Raw genomic sequence first — 19894 nt, 5'->3', positions numbered from 1 at the left:
TGTTTTATGATTTCAGCTTGTCTCTCTCTCTACATGTTTGTTTGTTTTTCTAAGCTCATACGAGGTTCCCACCTCGTGAATTTGCAATCTTGAGCATTAGGGTTTAATTTAGGGTAGTTGCAATTGGAAATAGGTAAAGTTAGAATAAAGACTATGACTTGACCTTGCAATACACAAAATAAACATCAATTTTTACTACAATGCTCCATGCATCCAATTGATTGACGCATGCATGTTAAGAAATTAAGTTTTCTTTTAAGTTTTTGTGTCAGAATTAAGGTTTTCAATCCCGATTCTGACACAGAAAAGCATGCATGCGTCACATCGTGCAGACGCATGCATGCTTTTATTTTATTTTATTTTTTCTGCCAGATCTGGGATTTCAAATTCCATATTTATTTGAGATGTACTTTTTTTTTTTTTTTTTTTTTCAAAATTCGTATTAGAGCTATGATTTGTAATCCCAACTTTGCCTAAAATTTTAAAAATTTTGCACTAACACCATTTTCATAATTTTTCTGTTTTCGTGCATTTAAAAACTAATTTTCCCTTTCGCTACTGCCCTGGTGGTAATCCCATGGATGTACTATCATGTGGCCGGGAAAGGACCACTGAGGTCGGAGCAATTGGATTTTTGAAGAACTAGCCGTGTCATGTCTTCTAGCATATAACAAATAAAATATTAGGTTTAAAAATATATTATAAATAAAAATTAAAATATATAAATTAATAAATTATATTTAAAAAATAAAAAAAATAATTTAAGTTATTATCGACACAATAAAATGACTGATATAATGACATTAAAATGACGTGGTGTCACTTTTGTAGGAAAAAAAATTACAATGACGTGGTGTCACTTTTTTAGTTAGTTCTTATGGTACGTCGAATCTGCGTACATATAATAAATAAATTTTCATACTTTAAAATATATTATAAATAAAAGTAAACTATATAAATTGATACATTATATTAACAAAAATTAATTTATCAATGAATATAAAATTTAAAAAATTATATAAATTAATTATCTTATTAAATAGCATTTTTAATATTATAAAAAATTAGTGCTACGATGTAATTAATAATTATAGATGCTTTTGTTTTTTTGTATTAATATAGACATAGACAAAGATTGGGAGCTATTTGCGGACATCCAATGCATAAATATATATACTCCAAGAATTTAATGGTAACATCTCAAGATGTGTGTATTTGGGTTTTTTCATTATCCGATTGAAGCAACTTTTTTTAAAAAAAAACAAATCAGGAAATTAAGCTGTGAGCCCCACTTAGAACGCTCCTCCTGGAAAAAAAGGCTCACCTGCCATGTTAAAAAAAGTTTAAAAATAAAAAAAAACATATAATTGAGAAATAATTAAGCGGCAATGCCACGTGTGAGGCCCTCTTGTTGAAATATGACCGTTGGAGCATTGCCCGCATAAAGACAAAAACACCCTTATTTGTATTTCTTCTATTTTAAAATCAAATTGATGTGAATTCATTCGTTCCTGCAAATCTCCCTCACCTCTCGCCTCCATATCTCTATCTTTCTCACACACGTTTGAGTGCGTCTATCTTGGGAAAATGGGGATCCCGACGGAGTCTGAACAAGAACACAAGGTATAAAGAGGAGCCTGCGCGTTATGTATCTCAACTTTATTCCGAAAATTTTCGGTTTTGTTTTTGATGATTTTGGTTCTGGAAATTTGAAAGAGTTATTGTGATTTTCTTTGTTATGATCTCTTTGGAATATGATTTCCATTGCCAAGGTCATTAACGTTCTTCTTCTTCTTTTTCTTTTTCGTAATTTAATGTTCTCTTTGCTGTAGGTGTCTTCTTCATCTACTTTTCCTCCTCGTAGTTTCTTTTATGACGATCTTTGAAATACAGGCTCCGTTTATTGGAGAAAAATTGGGATGAGATAGATTGCTTTTCAGTTATTTGATTAGTTGTTCGTTGCATTTGATTTGGAGATACTTTTGGATTGTAGTTCCAATATTGGCATGTAATTCCCGAAATTGGATTTTAGTTTTAAGGGATTTGGGTGATAATGATTGGTTTTAGGGTTTAGCATCCTTTTAAGTTTACAGAATGTGCTTGTGAAAATTTCGATTGTTCTCATTACCAAGACTGTAAGTTAAATTGTTGAGATCACATCTTGGAGCTTGGAGTTTATTGTTCTATTGACTTTATTTATATGCTATCAAATGGTGTATTAGTGCTTTAATTTTCTTAATATCTTGAAAATTATTACATTACTGTTTGGTGTTTATCTTTATGGAAGGAGAGAAAATTTCTGTAGTATATTTGGTTTCTTCACTATAAGCTTGATTACACAGTCAAATAGTTTCTATAATTTGGTTGTATGTGCAATATGCTCCCTTCATGTGGATGCATGCTTTCGATATGCTTGGATATCTAACTTTCACTCTGCTTTTCCTTTAGGCTTCTACAGAGAGCACAACAGCAGAGAAAAAGCGGTGGACTCTCAATGACTTCGACATAGGAAAGCCTCTTGGTAGAGGGAAGTTTGGACATGTATATCTCGCAAGGGAAAAGAAGGTTAGTGCTGTTTAGATTTAGATCAGTAATCTTCTTGTCCATGTGTGCTTTTCAGGATAACAATAACTTAATCTAATGTGAAAAGCTCAACCTTTCTTTTTTCAGTCTCAAGTTAACCATTTTCTTTACAGAGTAGTAGCTGCTATATTCATGTAAATCCACCAAAATAGTATCAAATTTAGTCTTTGATCTTTTAGCTTATCAAGGGCTTCTGGAGAACTAAGTATAGTGATGCAGGTCGCTAGATTCGGGTCTGGTCGTGACCTTCGATGGCCTGTAGGTCGGGTCGCAAAATCCCTCTTCGAGCTTCTTGTGAGTGGATCCTGAGAACATAGAACACGTTAGGCTTGCTGGGTGGCCCCCAGCTAAGGCCCTCCGATGCTTAAGTTAAGAAGTGGGGTTGAATTCGATCTACGAGGGCTAATAAGGTCAAAATAGCATTAATTGCACTGGCAATAAATGTTCATGTTTGATGATATTTATAGTTTGTCATACCGTATAAAATGGCACCACGTGGGCAGCATCTGGATGTTTATGTGTTAGGTGATCCAACGGCCTGTCAGCCGGGTCTTCTTATCTGGGTCGGATCAAGTGGGTCGGGTTGCGCGACCCGACCGGTGGGTTCACACGCGGATCTTATTCTCCTTTGCAATTTCCATGGGATTTGAAGGGCATTTTTGTTCTTTTATTTGTCAGGGGGCTACTACCCCATCATATAGTATTTGGAAGGGATTAAAAAGATTATGTGAACTTTATTTATCTTACTGAGATTTTATTTGCTAAGTGGAAGGAAAAGGGATTGACTGTGAGGATAACTTGCTACCACTTGTAGAAATGCTACTAAAATGTAGTTTTTCCACTTTTGAGCAGAGCAATCACATTGTAGCATTAAAGGTGTTGTTTAAGAGCCAGCTGAAACAGTCTCAGGTTGAGCATCAGCTTCGTCGTGAAGTCGAAATACAGAGCCATCTTCGACATCCTAACATATTACGGCTCTATGGTTACTTTTACGATCAGGCATGATGGCTTTTCTTTAATTTCTTAGTAGATGATAAATTTATAGTAGACTTGTGTTCACTTCATTATAATTCCAGAAACGAGTATATCTGATTCTGGAATACGCCGCCAAGGGAGAACTCTATAAAGAGCTACAGAGGTGCAAATACTTCAGTGAGAGACGTGCTGCAACTGTGAGTCCTCGTTATTACTGTCTTGAGGGTTCTATTCATTCCTTCTAGGAACAATTAGTTAATTCTGTACATTTTACCTTACTGCTGACTAGTGGTAATGTTTTCTGTGTGTTCATGGAACGTGGAACAGTACATTGCATCATTAGCTCGAGCACTCATATATTGTCATGGCAAACACGTAATACATAGAGATATTAAACCAGAGAATCTTTTGGTTGGAGCACAGGTAACTGTAAGCTTATGCTTCTGAAGTTTCATGTGTTGTGTCTCTTACTCTCTAGTGTTTCCAATTGTCAGGGTGAACTCAAAATTGCAGATTTTGGATGGTCTGTGCACACATTCAACCGTAGACGGACTATGTGCGGCACTCTAGATTATCTTCCACCGGAGATGGGTAGGCTTATTTTTCTGAGAACATGAAATTAGTATATGGTTCAGAGTTAGGGCATATTATGGTGTGAAAATCATTCTCATGGGGGTTTACGTAAAATTCTATTCTTGTTGATTATTAAATTTAGTCTTGTATAAGGCTAATTCTATTCTATAAGATAACACATCTCTTCTTTTTTTCGTATTTCTTGTTGATTATTAAAGTTAGTCTTGTCACTTTTTATAGTGGAGAGTGTCGAGCATGATGCTAATGTGGACATATGGAGCCTCGGTGTCTTATGCTATGAATTTCTCTACGGGGTGCCCCCTTTTGAAGCAAAGGAGCATTCAGACACATATAGAAGGTGAACTCTAAACACATTTCTATATGAACCTCCTCCCTAAAAATCAGTTACTCCCGCTACAGTCCAGCCTAATCAAGTGTTCTGCTTGGACGAAAGCATAAATGTCAAAAGTACATGTCATCTTTATCACAATTTCCTATCTAAGAACAGATTAAATTACTTCAACTGGACTGACAATTTCATTTTAGTTTATTAATTCTACATAATCTCACCACATAAATGAATCAGAAGAAAGGAAATGACTGGTGACATAATTGCTCTAATAGTTATAATTTTTTAATTTCAAACTGATGCAAATATCCATGAAACATTGCTTTCACATTGCATTTTATTTTCACTTAATTAGAGGTGCTTTGGCTATGGTTTTTGCAGGATTGTTCAGGTGGATCTAAAATTCCCTCCCAAACCTATCGTCTCAGCAGCTGCAAAAGATCTTATTAGTCAGGTAAGTTGGTTGATCATTTACTTCCAACCAAAGCTGTTTTAAGTTCAGACCTTGGTTTAACATCATTTATTGCTGTCTTCCTATTTTATACCAGATGCTTGTAAAGGATTCATCAAAGCGTCTTCCACTACACAAACTGCTAGAGCATCCATGGATCGTGCAATATGCAGATCCCTCTGGCGTTTATAGGGGTTGATTGTTTCTCTGGTCTGCGTCAATCAAAAAACTTAGTCCTCTAACCTGCCTGCCATTCTTATTGTTGTGTTCACATTGATGTAAAATATGAGCTTGAGTTGTGTCTGCTAGACGAATGTCCATCGTTAACGGGATGTAGTTTCTGCAGTTGGATGGATCGTAACTCCATCTTTATAAGGGAATCATGTTGTTACAACTTACTGTGCTGCTGCTAAGCCAACCTCTTCTTAAATTACCCTGGATGCTAGCCATCGAAAAAAAAAATTATTACGATGGAAATGGTATTATTTGTTTTTCTGTTCTCTTTTATTTTTCACTGGTTTCAGCAAATGAAGTTTGGAGTCAAGCAACGGAGATGCGGATGATATTTCTTCCTTCTTCTTTTGGAAGTGGGGTTGGGGTGTTTTCAGGTATGGTCGACAAGTATAATTTTGAATAGGGGAAGGAAATAGAGAATCGTTAACCAAACACTAGACTACTTCTACTTAATAGTCCTTCAAAGAAAAATCATCAATTATATAAATCAACAACTGAGTAATTCATCTCCAAATGTACTTGGTTGTACGGTTGACAGTTACGTAAATCAACTGAGCAACTGATCTCCTAATGTACTTGGATTAGAACCCATTCATTATTAATGTTTTGGATTCAATGCACTGCTTGTGTTTGATAACCTAAATCCAGCCTAAAACTAGTTAATCAACACCCCAGAACCTAAATTAAAGAAATCCCCTGTGAAAATTCTCGTTCCTCCATACAATCTAAAAATAATTGATGCAAGAAATACATACAGAAGGATCGGTTTTCGGTTGCATATATCTAATTCAAATAACTTTTAACTTAAAATGTCATTGAAATTCTTTCCTAAATGACCCCATTAATCCAATACTGTGGTAGATGTCTCATACATAGGTTAATTTTCCGAGCCAATTCATGCAAACAGGAAGAACTCAAGTACCAAGTGCTTTTGCTTTTATTCCATTTGTGTTGGTGTCTGTTTTACCTGGAGTCCCTTTTCCTGAATCCCTTGCATCATCCAACAATTGGGTTTGAGGTCCTTGTTCTTTCTTGAACTCGTCAATCTCTTTAGGGCCCAAGAAGCTCGGTTGATTAGTTGACGAGAGAAGCCTTGCCCACATCCGGTCAGTTATGACAACCTTGTTTTGCGATTCAGTAATACGCTGCATGCCAAAACACCTCTGTCAAGTTCATATTACACCCAGTCCGGAAAATAAAAGAGATCCAATATCTGTCCCTAAAGCACTTAAAAATTTGGCAAGGTACTAATTCAACTTGTTTTTCATTTTAATTCAAGATTAGGCTGTTAGCATATTAGAAGACCTTAAGGTGGGATATCAGAAAGCTAAAACCCCAGAAATGTGAAATCCACAGTATAATTAATTAAACTTACATTGAAAGGAATATATGTCTGGCGGCCATTAACAAGTCCACTGGTGAAGCCCGTGTAACCTGCCATTGCTCCATGAACAGCACTTTGAGCAAGGAGTGTGCAGTAGACGTTGTCAGCCGCGTTGCTAGGAATAGCACGGATCATGTAAGTTGGATCTGCAAAGTACTGAATTAGTTTCTTGTTTGCAATGAATTGGACGAATAATTTCCTGATTCGTGTACAGACCTATGTATTTTAGAGTAATTGGAGATTTAGTTCGCTTTGCAAAGTGTTCCTGTAAAAGAGAGAAGTGATTAACAATGTAACCTGTCAATATGATGTTGCTTCCAGTAACTCAGTTCTTTAATTCCTAATCCGTAAGAGAGGACAGAAACATCCACATGTAATGCCTAAATTGGCATGGTTGAACCGTTAACATGGCATATAACAGTACCTAAGTTTTTTAATTGTTTGCGGTTCTGTTCATGAAACATATTCATATGGTTAGCCCTCGGACTCTCTATATCATGTACCTTTATTTGTTGTGAAATCCACAACCCCACGTCTTGAAGTAGCTTGTTCCCTGAAGCATCTTGTTCATTTTTTTCAGCAAGAAGCTCCTGTCCTGCTCCTTCCGCTATAACAATGACCATGTGACCATTTTCTTTTAGCCTTTTGTTAATATATTCAAAAAGTCCACCTTCTCCTTCCAGATAAAATGGAGATTCAGGAATCAAACAACAATCAACATCTCGGCTGGCCAGAGTAGCATACATTGCAATAAATCCTGCACCAGAAATCCCAATAAGGTTAGAGAAAGATGTCAAAAGATGCCAGCACGAGAGACTGCCCTGCAAGAACAATTGTAAAGAATCATTGTTAAATATTAAACGTTTATCATTTCTAATAGTTTAAGCTTTTAGATGAGGTGATCGCTTAACATTGTACCAAAGCTACGCCAAACAAATCTCATTGGCCCCCATTAATAAAAGAAAGGTCTCATGAGGGTTTGCACATGAGGGGGCCGTGTTAACATATTAAATATTAAATGGTTCTCCTGTGTAATAGTTTAAGCTGGTAGATGGCATGGTCATTTAAGATTCACTACCATTCAAAGTGTGTAAATTCATCTTACCACTGTAGCGACCCATGAGTTTCACAACACCAATTCCATTCTCTGCACTCTCAGCTTCAACATGTGCAGCATTAATGGCTCGTTGGGCTTCCTCTACAGCAGTATCAAAACCAAATGACCTATCAATAACCTGATAACAGAAACCAGTTCAATAGTTGCGCTGATTAGAAATGGAAGCTTACAAAGATAACATCAACAGAATGGAAAGGCTCTATAAACTCTGACTTGCTTTTTGAAAGAAAAAGTTTCACAAATTGTAATTAACGCGATGATCACATTGCTTATGATACAAGATAGGTCATCCACTCACCAGCAAAATTGAAATAGACAGTTTGACTTTACCGGACACAACCTCATATGTGGTGTTTAAAGAAATTGCTCATGTGAACACAAAGTTTAATTTGTGAAACAAAAGTCACTTCAAATTAAGCATATGATCAAATAAAGTGAAGAATCAGTCCAAAGAAAAGTTGGTCCTATAATCAGTGAAGGTCAGCAGGTACCGGAATGTCATTGTCAATTGTCTTGGGGATTCCAGCTACAACAACCTTTAGACCTCGCTTTCGAACTTCCTGCAGAATGACAAATAAGGTAATGTGGACATCCCCTGAAAATCCTGGCAGGTGTTACCATAGATCTGAATACCAAATCCACGTTTAAGCTAGAAAATTGCAACTTAACCAATTAAAGAGTCAGCAATTTCAACACCACATAGTAATAAATAGGAAAAAGATCCTCAATTTGAAGTAGTTGTGAAAACCTGAATCTTCTACTTTGATATCTTGAAAGTAGCCAAAAACAGCCAAGGGTTAATGATGAATTGCACAAGATCATGAAATAATTGCATTGAACTGGCGAAATAGATATACTATGATAACAAGATGATCGAAATCATGTAAGCATAGTGTGATGAAATCGCTACAGATATTGATATACGGGAATACATGAAATCATGGCTAAGAAAAGAGTCACTCTAACTGTCTCCAGAAAGGAGCTGAAATGAATTGTTATTTAAAACTTTCAGCTAAGTGGCGCAAAAATATATATGATCAAGCAGGTAGCCATTCCTTAACTAAGATTACCTCATATATTACAGCAGCTCCTTTTTGAGTGCCATCTCCTCCAATGATATAAACCTGAGCCAGGAATACTTTCATCAGTACCAAACTGCATTTGTATATGACAAACAGTAGTGACAAATGCTAAGTAGAAAGTTGCACTCCAGAATCAATAGTACAGATATTCTTGTAATAAAAAGTATAGCCTCAAACTTGCCTGATTAATTCCACGGTCCTGAATGCTGTCAACAATCTTCTTGGTATCATGACCACCGCGGGAAGTTCCCAGGATGGTTCCACCACGCTTATGTATGTGATCCACACCCTTCGGTGTCAAAGGAATGGTATTCTTTGCAAAGAAACCCCTATAGCCTCCCTAAGAAGAGATGTAACTCTTATGTATGATAAAATGTTAAAGAGATAAGAACTGTACCTTATCAAATATCAAAGCAATGACATTCTGAGAAGATATGGAAAAAGTTACATGTTCTTTAAAACCAAGATGGCTGAAGGCAATAATAAAATCTCAACATGAGATATTCATGAACTTATAAAGCTAAATATCCATTACAGAGGAGGAAATACAATATATTAGATGCATTTCACCATATTTTACATCAATTTTTTTGAAATCAAATGATCAAGGTATAAATTTTAACAGATGCACTTTAAACATCAATGAACATGAATCCAGACGACTTACATCAATCCCCAGGACTCTGGTGGCTCCATACATATAATCCAGGCTATGTACAATTTCCCTGATTACAGTGTTTAGCCCAGGACACAAACCTCCACAAGTCACAATACAAGCATGCACTTCCTCCGGAGCAAAATAGACCTGTGCAACACTATGCATTTCAACAACTGGAAAATTGCTGAATCTCCTAACTCTTATGGCTTCAACACACACCAAGAGAAAAAAGAAAAAGAAAAAGAACACGTACCCTTTGACGGGGTCCAGCTCGTCGAAAATGTACACCTCGTTGACTGTCCTTGTGAACAACAATCTGTAGATAATTGGTCATGAAATCAGATAAACTACCACGATGGAGAAATGACACCCTATTTACAACACAGATTAAACAGAACAAGTTAAATAGTGGGATTTTCACCTTTTGAGGAACACTATCATCCATGTCTACAAAGTACTGCCTGAAACCATAATAAAAAGAATATTTTATCATCGTGAACAAGTAATAAGACAAGACAGATAAGAGCACGAAACACATATCCAAGAGAGAGAAATGCAAGTTAAACTCACTTGACGACTGAATATGCAGGATTGGAGCGCAGCGGATTGGGATAGGTCTGCACAAAATACAAAGCACCAATTTCAAAATCACTATTTTACTTCATTTCATGGGATCTTATGTCAGACTTCTCCACGGTCCTAGCTTTGGAAACTAGTTTCTTAAATTTTCACCAACCATGAGCTACACTCAAACCATAATGTTGTAATAGAAAAACCATACAATAAACAATTTCCTATTGCATCAACAGAAGGTAATGTAATCCTTAGCAGGTCCGAGAAGATCATGAACCTTCATCATGCATCATGTCAGGCCCACGAGGTGAATGGCCGTATTTTCTGGGCCTGCTCAGAGAAAACCAATGAATTGTACGAAGCTCAAAACTCATGCACTAGTCCCCTCCACAATAACTACATTCATTTTATGAAAGGATGCAGCCAATTTCAGTTATTGCTGACAAAGCACAGGGGAGATGGATCCGTGGAACTTTCACTATCTTACGAACTACACTTATGAAAAGCCAATCCTCCATTGTTGTGTGCAAGTTAAAAGCTCTGCAGCCTAACCGCAACGCCATTTTCCTCAGAGTAAACAAACATACAGTTTCCATTAATGCATAAGATCAAGTCGCCAAACAAAAAGCCATCAAAACAGAATCACGCAACGACGCAGGGCATGAAATCACACGGTAAGATACAGATTTGCAGTACAAATGATCACTCATGCACACAGGAATACATAAGTACAGATGGAGCGGGCGACAACGTACGGGGAGATTGGGGATGTAGTCGGTGAGATGGGGGACATCCTGGAGAACGTATCCGGAGTCTCCTGTGATCACCTTCATCTGATAATTGCTCATCGAAGCCATACTCTCTCTCAAAATCTACTGCTACTTGTTCTCTGTTATGAATATTCATAAATAGTTTATTATAGTAAATTTTACTTTTATAAATGGTGGGTTGGAAAGATGGAAATCATTACGAGTTTCTCGTGAGACTTTTCTAGAGGTTAATTAATTGTAAAATTTTCCTAATATTTTGACCCGGACAACCTTTCTACTATACTATATTTGGCGAGATGAATATAAAATAGTACGAGGCAATTATATGACTTTCGGAGAAAAAAATTAAATAAAAATACTTGTATACGAAAATATTTATTTCGTCCTTTTCTGTAATTAATATTAAATTAATTGGTATATTTAATTCTTGGTGTATTGTAATAATATTTATTATTTAATTAATAATTCAAATTCAAATATAATTATAAGTGATTTACTAATATAAATAAATATAATTGAAGGCATTAATAAAGTGCTTTTAAATACTATAACTATATTATATAATTTATCTATTTAAATTACCACTGTATTTTAAATAATTATATATACATCCACTAAAGAAGTTAGCATAAATAACCTTTACTTTTTTAAAAATTACACAGGCATATCCCTATTGCTAACTCACATCTTTTCACCTTTCCCGTTCCATCCTCGTTCTTCCTTGCCCCGCCAGCGCCGCCGTCCACCGCAGCGCCGCAGCCGCAGCCGCCGGTACACCTCTTTATTTATGGAACAATCGTTATTCTCACTTCTTTCTCCATTATTGACATCAATTAAACTCGAAGATGCCATTAAAACTTTTCTTCCCTGAGCTAAAAGAAGTGGCTTTCGTCCGTCTTCTTGCAAACCCTAGGTAGAATCGAGGCTCTCTCTTTTCTGTGTATGATGATTATTCGCCTGGGTTTTCGCATAATGAGCTTCATTCAGCAGTTTATTCTGTTCGAGGATGGTGTAGAAGCTTTTAGAAGACGAATTCCACTTCTGAAACTATTAGTTACCTGGTCCTTATTTGCTAACCTTTATCTGGTCAATTTGGATTTAGAAATTTGGAAAATTTTCGAATGTATATGTTTCTTGTGCTCTTTTGCTGCTTTAAATTTGGTCGATTAGGTGTGATTGATGACTACAGAACTTGGCATGTAGGCAGTAACTGATCATGCTTTGGATTAAAACCGGACACAAGGAAAAAATGGTTTCCTTAGCATTTGTTAGATAAAATTCAAGATCATAGCATCGTGTTAGTGGTGTTGAGTGAAAAATTAGGATTAAGGGTGGATAAGTAGGCTGATAAACTTGTGTTTAATGTGTCTTATCACTGTCTGTACTCTCTGGTAATCTTCCGACTATCAGAAATCATGTTGAAAGTAATACAAATCAGTAGCTGATTTGGGATAATGTGCAGGAAAATAAAGAATGTTGTGATTTACCACAAACATTCATTTTTTCAACTTGGTCTTGGCCAGTTCTTACTAAAATAAAATTGGTTATTATTGAACTTTATTTTTTTAATTTTCATAAAGAATTTCTATTTGAATCATCTTCGTTTTCTTTGTCTTCATCAGGTCTTAGGTTCTGGATATTGTACTCAAATATTCAACTGTTCTTTTATCTTTTATGTTTTCTGTCAGTTTATCTTGACAGTCAGCATAATGTTTGAGAAAATGTTTCCGTGATCTGAAAAGCTGATTGAGTGAACTGTTTTGCCGCTTTTCATATTATCTTTTGCCCACTATATTCTAATTTTCTTGTGTTCTTTAGGTATCTAGTCAAGTTGGAGGGGGACACTTGGATTGACCCAAAACATGAAATACTTCAAGTATTTGTGCTTATGCTTCCTAATCACTATACTCAGTGGGCCATCCTCCAGTTATGGAAGTATGTAAGTGGTTGATACCTAGGACTGCAGTGTCTCCTTTTTTAACTGTGCGTAAGATTTACATTGTTGTTGGTTGAGATCAAACTTAAATGTCAGAAGGTGATGTGGCATTTTAGTGTTCCTTATGTTCTTCAACTTTTACTCTTATGGTAACCCGAAGACTTTGAAGTCAACTTCTCTTGGAACTTAGATGAAGATGTTACTTTGATGAAGATGAGAAACTTAGATATTAACCAACATTGATGAGGAAACAAAATTGGTTTGGCATTATTTGTTTTCAGCTTTTGTGAACACTCCTATTTGGAGATTGGTTCTACTTAATCAGGGTACTCAATAGTTATGGTTTCTTTTCACTTTTCTTTTCTTTTTCCTTATTATTCTTTTTATGAACATACAATTTGTTATAGCATGTAACAGTTAACTTTTTGTATTTGGTGAACATCTTATCAGCAAATGATCAGTTCATTAGTATAATTGGCTTTGTTTGTATTGTCATAGTCTTTCTTAAACTGTCAGGATTGATGAAAAAGATTTGCATGTTGGTGAGGAGCTGTTGAAGGAAACATTGCCTTTACAAAATGGTGCTCGTCTCTACCAATTGCGAGGATTGAGACCCCATATGTGGTATGAAGTGAAGATATCATATCCTGCTTCTGTATGTACGTCATTTCTATCTTTCTGTCTTTGAGAATTTGTTAACTACATTTGCTAATAAGATTAAGTGAAAAACAGATACCTGCCAGCTTCTCTTTGCAACTAAACAGAGGTAGTGCAGACTTGGGGCTGAATCTAGGAAGAAAATTGCTTAATACTGAAAAGATAATTTTCATGACTGATGGAATGCTCTTGTCAACTGACCAGGTTTTGTAATGCTTTGTCATGGCTATAAAAGAGTGTTCTTGTTCTCTGCTCTATGGAAGGTTTATTGTTCTGTAATTTTGGTGCAGGGTGGCATGTCTATGCTTGTCAACGTGAAACCTGAAGGGGTGGTTGCAATACCAGGATTACAGGAAAGGGACTATATTATGTTTAATATAGGTAATACAAACTGCTTTTCCCAGTTCATAACATGCGTTATAACTTTCCTCTGAAGTTATTTGTATTCTGAATTCGTAGTTAGGAAGCTGCACTGACCAAGAAAACTTTCTTTATCTCTTCTTATTATCATTAATCCTTTTGGTTGATCTTTTAGGGAAGAGTTCCAAGAGATACTGAAGGCATATTTCTCTTATATTTTGTCATATTCGCCCTGTTTAATTCTATAGATTACGCATGATCTCTTCCTAACATTTCATGTGCATGTGTTCTTTTGTGATGTTTTCAGGAGTCTCTCAGTTGTTGCTTAACATGTTTCCAACTGTTACTTGGCTCTCATCATCTGCTTCTCTCTTTTTAATATATTCCTTTCGGATGCCTTAGTTTTTACGGAATGCATTTTGACATTTCAGGCACATTCTGTTGTTAAATCTGACACAATTAAATGTGATTCTCTGACCTATCTCGATCTCTTATGCAGTTTGTGATGAACTGTTGCTGGGCATTCCCCACAAGGCTTGGTATGTCGTAATTTTGGCATTGGGTTGTTTGGTGTTGGCTTTCGTGGTTCCATCATTTCTTCCCCCATTTCTGCTGCCAAAAAATGGAAATTCACCATTCTCTGATCAGGCTGTTACCAAGGATTCTTAGAGTCATTTTTTCTCTACATGTTCCTGGCAATATTTGCAAGAGATTGATTGAGCCCCGAATGATTTAGCTCGACATGGCCTCCTTCCCTTTCTCCCTCGCTCTCTCATTCAATAGTCATGCTGCATTTTGTTAAATTTGTACTGCTTTCAAGGTTCATATTGGAGCGATGTTATTGAACTTTTGGTAGCGTGGCTATAGAGAGAATAGAGGTAGTTTTATATAAAACAAGCAATTAGGATTCGCCTGAGGTTGTCCACTACCTACGAAGACAACTCCTCCTCCTTTCAGAAACATTGTTCGGGCTCTATTTGTAGTTACGAGCTTTGGCTGTGTTTTGGATTGGTTCAAAGTGATTTTTAAGTTTTTCTTACTAGATTTACTTCTGCAAACTCTATGAAAAATCCTTATCCACCTCTGCTTCGCTCACTGAAAGATTAGCATAAATGCACCTTTCCAACTTGCATCAATCCTCCTACTATAAATATACCTCTCCAACGCATTCCATTATTTTTCTGTTTATTCTTGTTCCCATCTTCTTGCTCTTTCTAAATTTAATTTTTTTCTTTAATCATATAATATTTTTGTAATAATTACTTTACTGAGTAATTCACTGTGCGTGGAGGGTGTGAAATTCTGTTTACATAATAAAATGCATTATTTCAAAATTTCGTTGTTTTATTTTATTTAAATCCCTTTTAATTCTCTTTATTTAATTTCAATCTAAATTAAAAACATTAAACCTAGACGACAACAGAGTTTAACATTTAGATATAAAAAAATAAAATTTTGAAATTGAGTTTGTTCATATTTATAATAGTCAACTATTTTTATTGGTATTTGTTACAAAATAATTCTCTATAGTTTGTACTTTTCATGGTATAACCAAAATTAGAGCCTAAAGATCAACACACTAACTAAATTCGAGCCAAGTGCAAAAATTATGCAGGTTCCTCATCAAAGGGCTCCACAGCCACTTTGCAAGTAAGTTAGTTACATATAATATATATATATATATATATATATATATTTTAGTATCATTATATTTACACACTCTTGATTTATGCCATATTTATTTGAAATGTCATTGTCTTTAAAAAATTATACATACATATACAAAAGAAATTAATATTATTTACACAAATCACTAAATATCTTTTAAAACATTACACATACACTGCTAAAAATTCAACAATTAAAGAAAAATTATCCCAATTTTTTCTTTTTTGTTGGGTATGCAAACAAATATGGGTTATTTGTATAAATAGATAATATATTAGGAGTATAAATATAATTATTTGATATATTTTTCAAAAAAAATGCCTATTGAAAGCAGCAAATATCACGCAAGGAAGTACATATATGAATACAATTTAACTTTACCTCTATTTTACTTGTTTCCTAAAATCTACTGAAATTTAATTTTAAATTATAATAAATGAAATTAAAATGTTTATTGGAGGAGGAGGGTCTTGGAAATTTCTGTAATTACACCAAAACAAAACACTACTCATTTTAGTTAAAAAAGAGAAAAGAAAAAAGCTTCATTCCCCCATTTCTAACTCACATCCTTTTCATCTGTCCCGTTCCACCCCCGTTCTCCATTGCCGCTGCCAGCACCGCCGTCCACCACAGCAGCGCCTCCGTCGGTACACCTCTCTATTTATGGTACAGTCGTTATTCTCACTTCTTTCTCTATTATAGACATCAATTGAACTCGAAGATGCCATTAAAACTTTTCTTCCATGAGCTAAAGGAAGTGGCTTTCATCCGTCTCTCTTGCAAACCCTAGGTAGAATAAAGGCTCTCTCTCCTCTGTGTATGATGATTATTCGCCTGGGTTTTCGCATAATTAGCTTCATTCAGCAGTTTATTCTGTTCGAGGATCTTATAGAAGCTTTCAGAAGACGTATTCCACTTCTGAAGCTACGTTAGCCAGAATCTAGGCTGATTAGTAACCTGAACCTTATTTGCTACCTTTTATCTGGTCAATTCGGATTTATAAATTTCGAAAATTTTTGAATGCATATGTTTCTTGTGCTCTTTTGCTGCTTTAAATTTGGTCAATTAGCTGTGATTGATCATTGGAGAACTTTAGGGATGACAAAGTTTGAATGCTGTAATTTATTATGAAGGCATAATTAGAAATGATGAATTTAGGTGCAGAGACTTTAGTCTGAAGTGAAGCATGGCTAGAACTGATGAAGCAATTGTTAGTTTGTAAGTGTAAATAATTTTCGGCTCTGTTTCTTTGGCTTATTGATCACAAGAATGTCTCTTGCATTCATATTTATCTTGCATTTTCTTATCGGTGAGTAATATGGATTAAGTGTAAGATTTTTTTTCTTAAATGTGCGATATGTTTATCTCTTTCAAATGTAGGCCTTTGGTGCATGATCAGAAGCATTTGGTCTCTCACCTTGATAACTCTCATCATGAAGCCAAGAACTGGTGAGGTGCCAAGGGGAAGAAATTTTCAGGAGGGGGGCCCAAACTGGATCCTTATCGCAGGGGGTGCTTTGCTGAGTACATTGTCAATTCGCCTAGGTTATAAGCTTAAGCAGGTTCATGATGCTAAGCAACTGGATAATAGCAGCCAAAGACTAAAAAGTATGTATTGCGAATTAACGTGGCTTATTTTCTGAAGTTTCTTGATGCTATTTGTTAGTTGATTCTAATGCAGATGGAAAATCTGATGATTGGAAGAAGTCAGAGAGCTGCCCTTTGCATTCAAATTCTTTTTGTTTTTCCCAACAAGATGATGGTTGCTACAGTCGTTACAATGGTATACATCTTGGTCCGGATCATTTACCTTTGTACATATTCTTTTAGTCATGATATCCTCTTTCTTGGATTACTCATTTTATATATGGCTAGTGGGCTATGCTTGACGCTTATAACGATGTGCAAAAATTATTCTTAATGGTTATTTTGAAGATTTGCCTGGGAGATGGGGCAGCTTATGCATTCTGGTATAGTTCACTTTCCAAATGAAATCCTAGAACATTGTAGCTGTTGAATTTTCTGTTTTTTCCTTTCCTCTGTTCTGTCTTGAACAAGATTGATATTTAATACCAACTTCAGGACTGTTTTCCCAGTCGAGGTTTAATTAAGCAAATTATATAAAAAAAAATCATTATTCTCTTCACTTTGTTCCCCGTCCCAATCAAAGAGTCGTAAGTGCACAGAACTTGGCTCTGCTGGAACAAAATCCTGGACCAGCCTCTGATGTGGAAGTAGTAATCGCCATATTTCTCCTTAAGTATATTAGAATGTAAATGACGGTATATCCATGTGGAGTCTTATCTGTATTTCTGAGAATGCATACTTGTATAAAATTATATTGCTTCTTTCCCCTATCTGCCTGTGGCTGAAGAAAAAACTTATCATTTCAAGGTTCATTTTTCAGTTTGTAAAGTTATTTTGCTTTTTAAGGAGCTAGTTCCTGCAAGTGGCTGAAGTATAATACTGCAGTTCCAATTCCATGAGAAATGAAGCACTTGTTTTACTATATCAGACAGATATAACAAAGTCGTATTCATGCAAGTAGCAATGATATAAGTTATTTACTTATTTATTTTTTCTCTTCTCATTTTAAGTGTGCATACGGTATTTAAGTTGTATTATTCTTTCCATTATATAAAAAATTTTAAACTTTTCCGCTGATCGAATAGGATCCAGGAATGTGGTAGAAATCAAACCGCAACACAATGGCCAAATGATGACTGAGCCTGAAGTGGCTCTTCCTCTTGTGACTGTTCCTACTGCAGAGTTTCAGAAAGAAAATGGAGTGATGTGGTCATCTTCTCCTGATTGCCTTGAGCTGCCCCATAAGCCTTTCCACCATTCAAACAGTTCTGAGTCGCCATGCGTTTCAGATTCTGGGTCTGACATTTTCAGCAAGCGGGAGGTTATACAGAAGTTGAGACAACAGTTGAAGAGAAGAGATGACATGATACTGGAAATGCAGGATCAAATTGCTGAGCTTCAAAATTCTCTAAGTGCTCAGCTTTCACATTCTTCCCATCTGCAGTCTCTGCTGGATGCTGCAAATAGGGATTTGTTTGATTCAGAAAGAGAAATTCAGAGATTAAGAAAGGTAATTGCAGATCATTGTGTTGGAGATATTAACTCTGGTGACAAGTCCACTGCAGTTCCTGTTTGGCCGGCTCAGGCTGACGGGATGAATGGTTATACTAATGGGTATCTCGAAGTTGAAAGTAATTTGGGGTCATTGGAGAAAGGAAGAGGAGATGGGGAAAAGATTGAAATGTTGAAGAAGGAAGTTAATGAATTGAAGGAATTGATTGAGGGGAAAAACTACTTGCTCCAAAGCTACAGAGAGCAGAAAACGGAGCTCTCAATGAAGATCAAAGAGTTGCAGCAGAGATTGGATTCTCAACTTCCAAATATTTTGTAGGCAGATTTAGCTTCTTGTGCATCTTTGTCTGGCTTCCCTATTTATTTTCTCAGTTTTCTTTTATAATTTGAAGCTGTTAATTTTGGGCCCTTCTCATTATCTTGTTTTACCATTTTTACTCAGTTTTGGGTGTGCTTCCTGTGCAAATGTGACGGGGATTGTGATGTTCATAAGTTTGAGTAAAATGATTTTGGGCTTAGTGGTTTTATGTTTGTGGGGGGTTTTTTAACCCCTTGTTTTCCCTTTTCCTTTTCTTCTTTTACCTCGTCAGTGAGTTTATGTTTTGTACTCTGGATGCCTCTTGAAATTGATTTGTCAATTCCAATTCTTTTTGACTCAAATAAAGGGGAAAAGAAAGAAAGAAAAAAGGAAGGGTGCATGTCCACAATTAGTGACTGATTTGAAATTTAAATTAAATTTAATTCGTGGGGTTTTGAAATTCAAAATTTGGATAAATGAATTTTCGAGAAAACATTAAAAACACAGCATAAATGGATGATTGAAGAAATAGTAAAAACACAGCATAAATGGATTGTTGAAGAAATAGTAAAAACACAGCATAAATGGATTGTTGAAGAAATAGTAAAAACACAGCATAAAATGGATTGTTGAAGAAATAGTAAAAACACAATGAATTGTCGTAAAATTAGTTATTATCGTCCATATAAAAACATGGTCATGCAGTATGACTATTTTGCTCATCTGACTAAGAAAAATGAATCTCTTTCGTAGACGATGTGCTAACATTCCTAGGGCCCTCCCCTTAATAGGCAAAAGAAAAATGTATTTTTATGGTTTTGTGTAAAAACGCAAGGAACAATTGATATCGCCCCGTATTCTTTTGTTGGACGAAAGACTGACACAATGTGGAGTTTTAATTCTTATGCTGGAGTGGACTGCACATATTAATGATTCTATAAAGTAGAGGGAATATTATTATTATTACTACACTACAATAATGTGGTGACGTGGGATTGATATCAACCACCGCTAATGCAGCCAACCGTATCACGCATCAACCACTGTGCCGCCAGCGCCACTATGTGTAACATACGAACTTGGCTTAAATTCCACGCCACTTTCCTAAACTTCCATATAAATGAACT

The 19894-nt window shown here is 35.7% G+C and overlaps 4 protein-coding genes across 8 annotated transcripts; 3 read left to right on the top strand and 1 right to left on the bottom strand.

Moving 5' to 3' along the window:
* Positions 1–1469: 1469 nt before the first annotated feature.
* LOC105164708 (serine/threonine-protein kinase Aurora-1) lies at positions 1470–5431 on the top strand. The gene is made up of 9 exons (XM_011083427.3): positions 1470–1623; positions 2449–2565; positions 3436–3582; positions 3660–3755; positions 3886–3981; positions 4053–4149; positions 4372–4489; positions 4862–4934; positions 5029–5431. Exons 1-9 carry the CDS (start codon positions 1588–1590, stop codon positions 5128–5130), a joined length of 882 nt encoding a protein of 293 aa, XP_011081729.1. The 5' UTR covers positions 1470–1587; the 3' UTR covers positions 5131–5431.
* A 431-nt stretch (positions 5432–5862) lies between these two features.
* On the bottom strand, positions 5863–10978 carry LOC105164709 (ATP-dependent 6-phosphofructokinase 6). 2 transcript variants are annotated; one of them, XM_011083428.3, is made up of 13 exons: positions 10735–10978; positions 9977–10023; positions 9828–9867; positions 9660–9722; positions 9416–9553; positions 8930–9088; positions 8737–8790; positions 8158–8226; positions 7655–7784; positions 7053–7306; positions 6766–6814; positions 6541–6695; positions 5863–6310 (listed from the first exon to the last, which is right to left on the bottom strand). In XM_011083428.3, the coding sequence occupies exons 1-13, from the start codon at positions 10834–10836 to the stop codon at positions 6080–6082; spliced, it is 1491 nt and encodes a 496-aa protein (XP_011081730.1). In that variant the 5' UTR covers positions 10837–10978; the 3' UTR covers positions 5863–6079. The 2 variants fall into 2 exon arrangements, with proteins under 2 accessions (XP_011081730.1, XP_088737848.1); XM_088881722.1 differs by lacking the exon at positions 10735–10978 and adding an exon at positions 10257–10676.
* Positions 10979–11381: 403 nt separating this feature from the next.
* LOC105164710 (uncharacterized) lies at positions 11382–14744 on the top strand. 3 transcript variants are annotated; one of them, XM_011083430.3, is made up of 6 exons: positions 11382–11520; positions 12568–12688; positions 13202–13340; positions 13418–13546; positions 13633–13723; positions 14202–14744. In XM_011083430.3, exons 2-6 carry the CDS (start codon positions 12612–12614, stop codon positions 14369–14371), a joined length of 606 nt encoding a protein of 201 aa, XP_011081732.1. In that variant the 5' UTR covers positions 11382–11520; positions 12568–12611; the 3' UTR covers positions 14372–14744. The 3 variants fall into 3 exon arrangements, with proteins under 3 accessions (XP_011081732.1, XP_020550079.1, XP_020550080.1); XM_020694420.2 differs by lacking the exon at positions 11382–11520 and adding an exon at positions 11527–11662 and having other exon boundaries at positions 12568–12684; XM_020694421.2 differs by lacking the exon at positions 11382–11520 and adding an exon at positions 11528–11662.
* Positions 14745–15877: 1133 nt separating this feature from the next.
* Positions 15878–18994, top strand: LOC105164711 (uncharacterized). Of its 2 annotated transcripts, none has more exons than XM_011083433.3 (4): positions 15878–16036; positions 16751–16978; positions 17052–17153; positions 18043–18994. In XM_011083433.3, the coding sequence occupies exons 2-4, from the start codon at positions 16762–16764 to the stop codon at positions 18786–18788; spliced, it is 1065 nt and encodes a 354-aa protein (XP_011081735.1). In that variant the 5' UTR covers positions 15878–16036; positions 16751–16761; the 3' UTR covers positions 18789–18994. The 2 variants fall into 2 exon arrangements, with proteins under 2 accessions (XP_011081735.1, XP_011081734.1); XM_011083432.3 differs by having other exon boundaries at positions 15884–16160.
* The last annotated feature ends 900 nt before the right edge of the window (positions 18995–19894 follow it).

The sequence above is a fragment of the Sesamum indicum genome, linkage group LG6 (genome assembly GCF_026168435.1).
Source record: "Sesamum indicum cultivar Baizhima isolate 11 linkage group LG6, ASM2616843v1, whole genome shotgun sequence".
NCBI classification, from domain to species: Eukaryota; Viridiplantae; Streptophyta; class Magnoliopsida; order Lamiales; family Pedaliaceae; genus Sesamum; species Sesamum indicum.
The sequence above is the reverse complement of the archived record's forward strand: the minus strand, read 5'-3'. Positions and strand labels throughout refer to the sequence as shown.